Source organism: Thamnophis sirtalis, unplaced genomic scaffold (assembly GCF_051295495.1).
Source record: "Thamnophis sirtalis isolate CommonGarterSnake01/CBP01778 unplaced genomic scaffold, rThaSir2_p1.2 scaffold_4, whole genome shotgun sequence".
NCBI lineage: Eukaryota > Metazoa > Chordata > Lepidosauria > Squamata > Natricidae > Thamnophis > Thamnophis sirtalis.
The window spans coordinates 85,279,710-85,291,678 of NW_028261384.1; the positions used below are offsets into that span (position 1 = coordinate 85,279,710).

The 11,969-nt window shown below is 35.8% G+C and overlaps 1 protein-coding gene across 2 annotated transcripts; it reads left to right on the forward strand.

Annotated features, from left to right (window-relative positions):
- Positions 1-1,337: 1,337 nt before the first annotated feature.
- Positions 1,338-11,224, forward strand: CWC25 (CWC25 spliceosome associated protein). Of its 2 annotated transcripts, XR_015696408.1 has the most exons (11): positions 1,338-1,465; positions 2,268-2,440; positions 4,290-4,526; positions 5,037-5,106; positions 6,048-6,166; positions 7,259-7,313; positions 7,585-7,730; positions 8,159-8,242; positions 8,973-9,134; positions 10,324-10,633; positions 10,927-11,224. XR_015696408.1 is itself a non-coding variant. In XM_014058243.2 (10 exons), the coding sequence occupies exons 1-10, from the start codon at positions 1,448-1,450 to the stop codon at positions 10,436-10,438; spliced, it is 1,179 nt and encodes a 392-aa protein (XP_013913718.1). In that variant the 5' UTR covers positions 1,338-1,447; the 3' UTR covers positions 10,439-11,224. The 2 variants fall into 2 exon arrangements, 1 of the variants encoding a protein (XP_013913718.1); XM_014058243.2 differs by having other exon boundaries at positions 10,324-11,224.
- The last annotated feature ends 745 nt before the right edge of the window (positions 11,225-11,969 follow it).

Sequence of the window (11,969 nt, forward strand, 5' to 3'; positions counted from 1 at the left end):
GCACTTCCTCTACTTGCCCGCGTCGCTAAGCCAAAAGGTTATTTCTTGCTGGCCAGAAGGTTCAATCCTGTCGCCTCGTTCCTTCGAATGAGGTGTCTCGAGGAGGGGGAAAACAGGATGCCGCTACTTTCATTTTTGGGGAGGTAGAGTGGGGAGCCTTCCGGGGAATGTCAAGGGCTAACAAGGATAACGGGCGGGGAGGCTTCGGGGACTCTTTTCCTATAAGCTCGGTGAGTTGGGGGCTTGTTTGCGCAGGGCACCTTCTCTGTGCTTAGTTTAATCCTCTCCCAACCCCAGCTCAGGAATTTGGGGTTTTCTTCAGGAGAACCACCTACTGGATAGGCTTGAATGTGGGAACAAGAAGCTGATGGTCTGGGACTGATAATCATGATTTCTGAGAATCCTCCCCTGGTGAACTTCCTGGGCTCCCATGGTGCTTGGGCAGGTATCATTTTTAAGGGGTTCTGGACAGAGCATCCTCATGTGGCGGATATTGGAGAGGAGTTTCTTATGTATCTCAGCAAACCACTAACAATGAGTGAAAGATTATTAAAATGTTAATGTGTCCGTTCCTCTCCCACATCCTTTTGGGGCTAAATTTTTGCAAGGCAAGAAGAACACAGTTTTGCTAAGCTCCCCAAGTCCCAGTGTAAGCGAAAAGGGTGGAGAGAATGTCCCTTATCCCCCCCCCCCCCAGGATTACAGGGTAGATTGGAAGCTGGGGCAGTGATTTGGGAGGGGGGGAAGATAGTGGCAAGAAGAAGAAGACGACGACAATTGGCAAATTACTTCTAGAAGCCATTACTTCTGCTTAGAAAACTAGTGAACATGTCCATAATGTTATCAGAAGACAATTTGAAGGATAGGATTTTTTAAAACCTTTTTAAAAAAATTTTTAATCAAGAAACCCCTCCCCTCCGTCAATGGTGTCCCTCTTTGCCAATGTTAAAATCTGGTCACCTTATGATAGGTAGTTAAAAGTAGTTTCTGAATGGACTGAAGTATCACAGCAATTGAACTGACTTAAAAATGGATGAAAGGCAAGAGATTTCCTGCTACCTGCTTACAAACTGTATAAAAATGAGATGCAAACAATCTTCCTTTAAGCCTCCCCCCTTCCAAATATTATATTACTATTCACATCGTCGATAGTTGAGCCTGGGATGATGCGTTGCTATCTGACATATCAAGATCATTCATTATAATGAATATTATCAATTTTCCCAACAAAGGAACAAAAACTGCAGATTCGACAGAGGAAACTTTATACACATCTACACTTTTTAAAATCCATCACTTCCGCTTTGGGAGGAGCGACGTTTGAGAGAGGTATAAAATATAACGTCATCATTCGACGCCGGTCAGCAGTCGAAGGAAAGGAAGACGCTCAGCAGTCGAAGGAAAGGAAGAGCTGCGTTGCGGCTGCAGCGGAGACTGAGCTGTCGCCATGGGGGGAGGCGACCTGGTGAGGAAAAAAGAGGGGATTGAGAGAAGCCGAGGTAGAGGGCGGCGGATGCGGGGTTGGGAAGGGAATCGAGAATTGGGGACCAGTCCGAATTGGCTTGAATAAGAGTTAATCGAAACGAAAAGCCGATTTCTTATCTCTCTTATCTTCGGGGTTCAACTTACTATGTATACATCTGGATGAAAATATAGGGATATTTCGTATAATGTAATTATATACTATAATATATAATACATAATTTTATAATTATATTATTGAAATGTAAGGACGTATTTAAGGGTGGAGAGCTGAGTTGGGGGGAAAGGCTCAGTTGGAATTCAGAGTTATGGAAAGCAGTTCAGAAGAAATGGGGTAGGGACAGCGGCATACCTTCTTCAATTTAATCACTTGCTAGAGGGAAAGACCATCTTTATGGCAACCTGAGTGGCTTATCACTAAGTCATAATCGAAGTGTGATATTTTAGCTACTGTTTCACATATCACCAATTCATAATCTGTTTACTTTTGCTTTAGCAACTTACTATACATCAGCCATTGTTTACAAGCTGTGGTTTATGGTTTAATGTATGTGGTGATCCCAGTTAGTATTCAAATGGTATATTCAACCATTTCCACGTAAGAAAAGCATAACTTTCTATGATGTGTGAATCTAGTTGGTGAGTCTATGTACTTAGTTTTAGTTCACTGAGGTTTGTATTCCCATATTTTTCTGGCTGATATTTGATATTATTTAGTACAGCTTTTGTAGAGGAATTTTTCAGATTAGATCAAGGTAAATTTAAATGCCTAATCTTGTCTATAGAATCTTAAAAAAAGCTGGCACCCACAAACCCTCCGTAATGTGGAAAAAGTTTGGAAAGCGGAACAAAAACATGAAGCTGAACGGAAGAAAATTGAAGAGCTACAACGGGAATTGCATGAAGAGCGAGCACGAGAAGAAATGCAGCGTTATGCAGAAGATGTAGGAGCTGTCAAGTATGTTAAGTTGGATTTATTGGTTTGTAAACAGAATTATAGCACAGTAAAGAACTATTTAGGCTATCAATTCTCTACACTAATTCATATTAAAATATCCCTGGCAGAGACTGTTTAGTCTCTATTTAAAGAATTGGAGCAAAGGGAAAACATTACATCTTTGGATAATTGATTCCATTATTGAAATATTTATTTACTTTGAATGTTCAGTCAGAATTTGCCTTTTCAACAGATTTGTTGAAATAAAAAAAATACTGTCTTCTGCATTCCCATAATGCTTAACAAAGCTATTCAATTTCAAAATGATATAATATTCAAACAAGATATGTGTTCTTGATATTTCCATAGTAACTTCTGCTAATTGTTTTCAAGCATAAACAAGTTATTGTTACGTGCTTTCGAATCACGTTTTAACTTGTTAAAGATTTTAAAACCATTTACTGTCTTCTAGTTATTTAGCACTTCCCCGGTTCTCTAGGATTTCTTAGTGAAAATATAATTGAAGACTTAGCTAAACCATCCTAAAATTCAGTTCATTTAAATCTGAAGAGTTAACCGATTAACATTTAACAGAATTTCTTCCTGAAGGGTCAGTTCTGCCTCTCAAAATTGCCTAATGGAACATTTATCTTCATTACAGATGACTGAGTGCAAAATAGCTTTGCATTTTCATTATTGTCTCTTAATATTTTTCATTGTCATTGTACTTGTGAGCTATCTGTACCCTTATTTTAAGACTTGGCTCTGTTATATTTACTATGTGTTATCCTTTTTAGATCTTTATTAAGCTTTTTTTGCAACTATATTGGTTTCATAACTTGTTACAGATAAAAGGATAAAGATATAAAGCATACCTCAGCTAACATTTTAATACCAAAAGAAATACAAGGCAAGTAGTATTGCCACCATCTTTAACTGTCTAAGTGATCTATATATATACATATATATGATCTGTGCATAATATCCTGGTTTGCAAGTGACTGGCATAATATCTTCTAGATTGAAACTCTAGAATGTAAAGTAATTAAAGGTGATACTGTTCTGTATATTTGAAATGCATTTCCCTTGTCACTGCCATCATCTTATCCAAATTATATTTTAAGACAAATTTGAAGGGACAAAGACTGAAATTTTAGTTTATTTCAGTTTGAAGATTTAAACACTGACCTTATCATCCAATTATAGTACTTAAAATTTGATAGCATTTGACTTCTTAGCAGCCAAATTGATGAACTTCTCTAATTCAAATTTAAAAAGTGGATAGTTACAGAAACAAGATTCTCATTTGGAAATCTAATGCTTCTTGATAAAGATTTTTTATTCAATTAAAATGTATTTTAATTAATATTAAATTTCATTTAATAAAACTACGGAGATCATTGGAAAAATAAAATGTACCCCTTCAGTTCGCATCACTTCAGGAGGACCGGTTGTTAACTTTCTGAGCAGTTTGGTAAATTGGTTGTTGGGAGAAATTAGGGCATAGAATCGGTTGTTAAATTATTTGAATTGCACTGCTGCCCTTTCCTCTAACAATTGTATTTCACTTCTGTCACCCCTGGGGAAATTATGATTTTGATAAGTATCATCATGTGTTTTCTCACATCCAGAAATTAAAATTTCATTTCTTGCATTTAGCATTCCCCCAACTCATCCCAAGTTCTAGACTTATCTACATGTGTAATGTGTTCTCATCCTCTTTGTAACCTCAGACCCCAAGAAATATTAAATATTCTGCTGTAAGATGGATTTACCTATTACAGTAATTCTTTGGGGTTTTTTTTAATTTGCATCTTCTTTTCTGACTAAGTTTTTAAAAATATTTTTTAATATTTTCCAAATAAATTAGAAAAAAAGATGAAAAGTTGGAATGGATGTATCAAGGACCAGGTGGCATGGTGAACAGAGATGAATACCTTATGGGGCGCCCAGTTGACAAGTATGTCTTCGAGACAACAGAGGACAAGGAGGCAGGCTGTTCTTCTGAGACTGGCCTTCTGCCAGGCTCTATCTTTGCCTCCACAGGTGCCAATTCTGCCTTGGATATGGCTAGCAAGATTCGGGAAGACCCTCTTTTTATGATAAGGTAATTAGGGTTCTTTTCAGTGTGAAAAAGTGGCAGAAAGTATATAAATAAAATAAATAATAAATGAATGAGTAAGTGAGGTGATGGCCTGGTTGATTTATAAAATGAAAGTATTGAAGTGTCCCTGATATTAACATTTTTAAAAACCTCAATTATTCCCATTAATGTCTACATTGCTTCTCTGACATTTTGTGCTAAATTTGATCAGAGATGCTAATCCTGTAGATTTGAGTATTCAGATGCTGTAACTATATCTATTTATTAGGAAATCTGGTCACTAATCTTATATAAGATAATCTAAATCCAATTATAATCAGTAAAAGCAAAATAAATAAAGCCAATCAAGTTTTGATAAAGATAGAATTTAATACCAATACTTGTAGAAGATATAATCCAATACCTGTGGAAGATCATAGGTGTCAACCTCTAATCACAAATGTATAGTATTGAAGTATAATATGTGAATTTCATATGAACATTACTTAATAAATTAATATTTTGTCTGTATAGGAAGAGGGAGGAAGAGAAGAAACGTGACGTTCTGAACAATCCTGTAAAAATGAAGAAGATCAAAGAACTGGTATGCTAATGCTGAGTGCTCTGAATGTAAACATCCAAATGGTTCTGAATTCCAGGATGACAATTTTACGTATATTGAACAAAATTTAATAGGGCTTTTTTTCCCAGTTTGATGTACTTGTTAAGATGTACTTAGTCAGAAGACTAAGTTCTAGTTCTGCCTTGGGCATGGAAAACTGGCTGCCTGACTTTGGGCCAGTTATTCTCTTTCAATGCAACTCATCTCACAAGGTTCTTGTTATAGAAAAAATAGGGGAAGGCACGAGTATTAAGTATGTTTGCCATCTGGGTGGTATATAAAAAAAGTGGATCAAGTATTTAAAAATAAAATAGTTATAACATCAAATTATTATGGTCAGAATTGGGAGTTTAGAGTATATATAGACAGTATGAAGTTTAATTTAGTCTCTGCTGATCTTGGTTTAAAGAGAAAGAGAATAATACACAGTATTAATGACTCAACAAAATATTAAACAGTTGCCCAATCAAATTCAAAGTCTTTTAATAGTTGCTATATTTACAACAAAAAATGTTAGAAATTAGTACAAACTGGAATGTAGTTTTCCCAAATAGTCTTGTACAAGATTGTAGCTGGAGTAAGATTTCTAAGTAACACTACTTGAAGATATGAAATTATTCCAAATATAATTAATGTAGAATAATTGCTATAAATCTTTACTCTTTTTATGGCAACCAAAATTTTCATCAACATCTTCACGAAAAGTATTAGAAAAACATTGAAATATAAAGTTTTCTGAAATAATACAAGAATATTGAGCAATGGTTCTTTGTGACTGGTCCTTCTATGGCAGCCATTTTATGAGCATGCCCATAAATATGTTCTCAAATTGTAGTAAGTGCCTGTTAGCTAAAAAGGAATTGGTATCATATTTTAAACTCTAGTTATTATGAAACTTTTACTTCCTTTTTCAAATGTTCCAGTTGCAAAGCAGTTTGGAGAAGAAGAAGAAGAAAAAGAAAGAGAAGAAGAAGAAGAAGAAACACAAGAAACATAGGCACCATAATTCCACTAGTGGTGAAGATGAAGAGATTAAAACAAAGTATGTTTTGTACATGTTATACATTTATTCATTCATCCTACTTTAGAAGTTGGGTTACACTACTGTTCATAATTGCAGAGAAAGGAGTGGAACTCAGTCCCACACAAATAAACGCTACTGTATAAAGAGCCTTTTGCTATTTTAAAGGTGGTATATGTAGACTCGTTCAGCAACTGTTCAAAATCATGAAGACACTGAACAATAGTACTTATAACCTGTTCTCAGAGTTCCAGCCATCATAACCCCCACCCAGTCATGATCACAATCCATATGCTTGGCAACCAGCTTGCACTTAAAATACCAGTAGTTGCAGTATACCATGGTCGCACGATTACCACTTGTGTGATCTTCTTTGCTAGTTTCCCATAAAGTTAGGCAATAGGGAAGCCAGTAGGAAAAGTTTCAAGTCACTACCATAAGTCATTCCAACCACTTGTTCTCCTGAGGAACCCAACTGCAGAATACAAAAATACACTATAGCGTGCACCCTTTGCAGTCTATCCCTGATCTTACTCGGTAGCACATGCCCACCCAGCTATGCTCATGCTGCAGCAGCCATTTGTGCTCCTTACATTCTGCAGCACCTACCGGCTTTGATTACACTGCAGCAGCCAATCACCTGTCCACTTGGCTGCTTAGAACTTGCAACTTCCTACAGGCTTTCTCATTGACTTTACTTCTTGGAAGCTGGCAGAAAGTTGCAAGGAAGTCCTCCTTTAAAAACCCATGGTCCTCACTTAACAATGGGAATGGGAACTCAGGATTGTTATTACTAAGTGATGGGTCACATGAGATTGTGCTTTATAATTGCATCACTTAGTTACAGAAATTACAGCCCCTGTTATCATTAAGCAAGGACTACCTATACTGTGATGGTTAGTGTATCTTGATAGAGACCATTGTATTCTACATATCCCAGAGGAGCCACAAATGATATATTTATCTTCATATTTGAGCTAGTGTCTGTATATGCTGGGTTTCTATTCAAATGGGCTGGAATTGGTATGTACACTACCTACACATTTAAAATAATAAGGGACTTAGACCTATCACACAGATGAAGTATAAGAATTTAATTTTCTTTTGCTTTAGGTCACGGGAGAAAGTAGAACATCTCCATCCCAAAAGATCAGGATATGGATTGCAAGTATGTACTGTATTCTGTAGTATGTATTATATAATATAAAATAGAGGTGCTATTTATTGGGGCCACTTTGACTCAGGCCATGAAGTATGCAAACTCACATATTGTCACTGAATTTTTTGCTAGTGTAGATTAACTGCCAATATCTTCACAGTCACAGTATGGGACATCTGTGTGCAGTCAGTTGAATATAGCAATATTTATTCTCTAATAAAGAAATATTTTTCCATGCTTAAACTCTTTTAAGAGAATGGCATTTTTCTCATAATGTTAGGTTCGTGATAGTGGCCATGAAAGGATGTTCCAACATAGTTTACGATCAGAGCAACAAAGCCAGTCTCCTGAAAGGCGTGTCAATAGGAACACAAATCACGAATCAAGCAGGCATAAGAGATCAAGATCACCTAGAGACAGTAAACAGTAAGCAAAAACTGGGCAACCAATTATCCTTTTCTAAGATAGATGTTATCTTAATTGCAGTGGAATTATTCAAATTTTAAATTAGGAGGTTTTTGCATACAGTAAAATGTAAGGACTGAGACTACTTGAAAGATCATTATTCTGCCATCTATTCATTGTAATTTTTAATGTAAATATTTTCAGAATTATGGAATAATTATATTCATTGTTTAGAATTAATAACAATATTAATATTTGAATTCACCACCACCATCAAATCTTGATTTGGAATGTTGCTCCTCAAAAGGCAAGTGCAGTCACTGGGTTGAAAGTGCAAGCGCAGTCACTGATAGTTTAAGATAAAAAAATTAGTAGAACAGCTTACAGTAAATAATTTTTAATAATGAATTATTATTTTCATGGAGGAAAGACATTTTTTTGAATTGCAGGGACAATGGTATGGAACAAAAAGCAAAAACAGAATATAAAAATTTTCATAAGGAGCACCAATATAGAAAACCCCAGACTTCAAGGTATGTGAATGGATATGGTATTGGTGTATTTTCAGTGGATTGTGACATAAATATATAATGTATTGCAGAAAGAATATTTTGAAAAACATGCATGCTATAATGCTTGGCAATTAAATAAAATGGTTTATAAAAATAATGAGATTCAGCAATTTTCTCTTACTTAAAAAATCATTATCATTATTGCCATTATTTAAAGAAACCAAATGTCCAACTTTTTAAGACCAATCTCTTCCAATTTGATGGGTGAATGATCTACATTACTTAGGATACTACTGAGCCTCAATCTCTGCATGTCTAAGGAGATTCTCAGTCATCCAAATCATGTTTGTCGCAAAGGCACTTTTTTTCCCCCTAAGAAAAAACAAAGTCCCGTTGCCCTTTTGGGGGGCGAGGGAGGGAGCACTTTTGGGACTCAATTTTTGCACTGATTTCCTGCTGATTTCCAAGCACTTTGGAATCCTTTAAATACTTTTGATGCACTGGATGAAGTCAACCATTACATCAGATTTAAGGTATAAATTTGTTTAAGATTCATATGTTGCAGAAGTAGGATCCTTTTTAGGTTGAATTTAGCCAAAAACCTAATTACTATTTTGGCACTTGGTGTGTTTTGACTAGAGAACTCCACATACAATAGTCAAGAGAAAGATTACTCCATAGATTGATAATGATGATTATCATTTGAAAAGCCACTGTCCTGTCTAAAATCATATTAATCTATTTTAAACAGAAAATTATCTGCAGAAGAGCTGGAGAAAAGACGGAAAGAAATGATGGAGAATGCCAAATGGAGAGAAGAAGAAAGGAAAAACAATGTGAACAAACATAGAAAAGAAGAAGAAAAAGAGCAAGCTCTAGAAAAACTTCGCCAGTCCAATGGGAGATTTATACAGTGAGTGACCCCCCTTCCTTCTAAAATTAGGGAAGAAGCCATAGCTCAATTGGAACAGCATATATTGAACACAGAAATTCCTGTTCAGTCTTCCTTAAAACACTCAAATGATCATTACACTTGATATAAAGCAGCAACATCCTATATTTTGGTTTGATAGTATTTTTATGCTGCATGCTTGTTTCGCCTACCAAAGTATTACCTATAAGGAGAAAATATTTTCCTTAACTTTTAAAACAGACACATTTGGAAGTTTCGTACTTTTGTTCAGTGTTTTTCAACCTCAACTTTAATGTGGACTTCAATTCCCAAAATTCCCTTGCAGGTATACTGTCTGGGAATCTGAGAATTGAAGTCCACATATCTTGCTAAGTCTGAGAAACAGTGACTTAGATTCTGACTACAAATAGTCTTCAACTCAACTTACCACCCCAATTGAACCCAAAATTTCCATTGCTAAGTGAGATGTTGTGAAATTAGTTTTGCTCCATTTTACAACCTTTCTTGCCATAGTTGTTAAGTGAGTCACTGCAATTGTTCAGTTAGTAACACAGTTGTTAAGTAAACCTGCCTTACTACTTGTCAAAAGCTCACCAAAGATCATATGACCATAGGACACTGAAACCTTCAAATGTCAGTTGCCAAACATCTGAATTTTGATCACATGACCATGGAGATGTCACAATAATCATCAGAAAACCGTTCATAAGTCACTTTTTTCACTGCTGTTGTAACTTCAAACAGTGATTAAATGAACTGTTGTAAGTTGAGCACTACCTGTACATGCATGTAGATGGTGCTTCTGCTGGAACAGCCAGTAAAGTGGCAAATGCAGACTGCTGGATGCAGCCTTTAAAGCAATTCTGTGAACTTTCCAAAAGTTGAGGTTTCTTTAACAATTTGGGAAGGAATGTTTCACTTTCAATAAAATCCCTTTTTTATCATGCATTAGTTAATCATGCATTAGTTAATTACAGAAAAATGTGAAAACGAGATAGATTTTTCTTTCATGAGAGTTCATGTTTTGCATTGCCCCACTCTAGAAAGGCATTTAAACAGTTTTTTTTTTAAAGTATTCTGTTAATTTCCCCTTTTTTACTTCCTGTTTTTTTTAATGAGAAATGTTATTTGGGACAAAATGGACACTTTTCTAATTCCTAATGCCCTTCTTTATTTCTTTGACCTGCAGTAATATAAAATTGGAAAGTGCATCCACTTCCTCTCTTGAAGACAGGGTGAAGAGAAACATTCATTCTATCCAAAGGACACCAGCAGCCCTAGAAAAAAACTTCATGCATCGATGAAATTGTTTTGTATCCTATCATTGGCCCACTAAGGACTTATGTTGTTGTTTTCGTTTTGTTTTTCTGTTTGTTTGTTTTTTCCTGAGGACCAACTGACCATTCAGGAAACCTCCTTGGGCCTGGTTATTTTTTCTTTGGTCTGGATAGCACAAGAGAGTTCACTGTGATATTCCGTTACAATGTTTTCCAATTAAGGTATTTTAACTATGTACAGTTTGAGATACTACTTGTAGGCCAATTTGTTCTGCCTTTTTCTTTTATATTTTATAATATAGTGCTATAAAAAGATTATAAGAGTTTTGCTTCTCTTCCCACTGAAAGGAAAGATGGAATCAAAACAAGTAATTCTGTTATTTTTAGTGGTATTACAAAGAGAATAATTATTATAGAAGTTTTCATTGTTGAATAATAATTCCTCTGCCTTTCATCTTCTTAAAATATAATATATTTGGGCTCAGGCTAACTGGGCTTACACTTCTGTTTTTCAGAATTTCTTTCCTCTCCAGAATGGTTCACATCACTTTATTTGATGCAAGATATATTGCTTGCTGTAGAAGAAAATCCCTTTCCTAAAAGGAGAGAATTTTTTTTTTTCATTTTTTTAAACTGGAGACATGAACATTTTGTTGCCTAAAATTGCTTCTATAACAAGCAAAGTTTCTTAATAGGCAAAAGGGAATAGACAAAACTCTAGGACAGCAATCTTTCATATATTCTTTTGTGATATGTAAATATTCACCTTTGTATGTCTACCCGGCATTTAATATATGTATATATCTTTATGTATCTTTTTAGTATTTTTGTGGTATTTTTAAATATTAGTAGTTAAATATATGTAGAGCCAAGGTGGCGCAGTGGTTAAATGCAGCACTGCAGGCTACTGCTAGATCAGCAGGTCAGCGGTTCAAATCTCACCGGCTCAGGGTTGACTCAGCCTTCCATCCTTCCGAGGTGGGTAAAATGAGGACCCAGATTGTTGGGGGCAATATGCTGACTCTCTGTAAACCGCTTAGAGAGGCCTGAAAGGCCTATGAAGCGGTATATAAGTCTACTGCTATATATAGTTTTTTACATTCTGCATTTTACATTTACTGTACCTTGCAAGCTGCTCTGGGTACAGCTTGCAAGGTACAGAAAAAATATCAGTATATACATTTAAAAATTTAAAAGCTAGTAGATAAATAAGGGCATTAAAAGTCCTAGGAAAATATTATAAACCTGGGCTCTCCAACCCCTGGGCCACAGCCTAGTGCCAACCCTTGAGCCGCTCAGAACTGGGCCATGTAAATGGCAGGTGGGTGTACACATGCGCATCCCCAATTGCATGAGTAACAGGTGAATGTGTGTGCATGTGCCTGCCGCTCACACAAATGGAGATGCACGTGTGTGTGCACTTGCCCACCACTCACACTGAAACATCCCGTCTTCGCTGCCTCTATCCCCACCCATTGGTCCACAAAGCCAGGAAACTCTTTTAAACTATAGTAAGGAAATGACCTGTTTAAATTTAGATAGAAATTTATTGATAATA

Coding starts and splice junctions, on each gene's coding strand:
- CWC25 (XM_014058243.2), top strand. Junction 6,167..7,258: donor GATGAAGAGATTAAAACAAA/GTATGTTTTGTA, acceptor CTTTTGCTTTAG/GTCACGGGAGAAAGTAGAAC. Junction 7,731..8,158: donor TCACCTAGAGACAGTAAACA/GTAAGCAAAAAC, acceptor TTTGAATTGCAG/GGACAATGGTATGGAACAAA.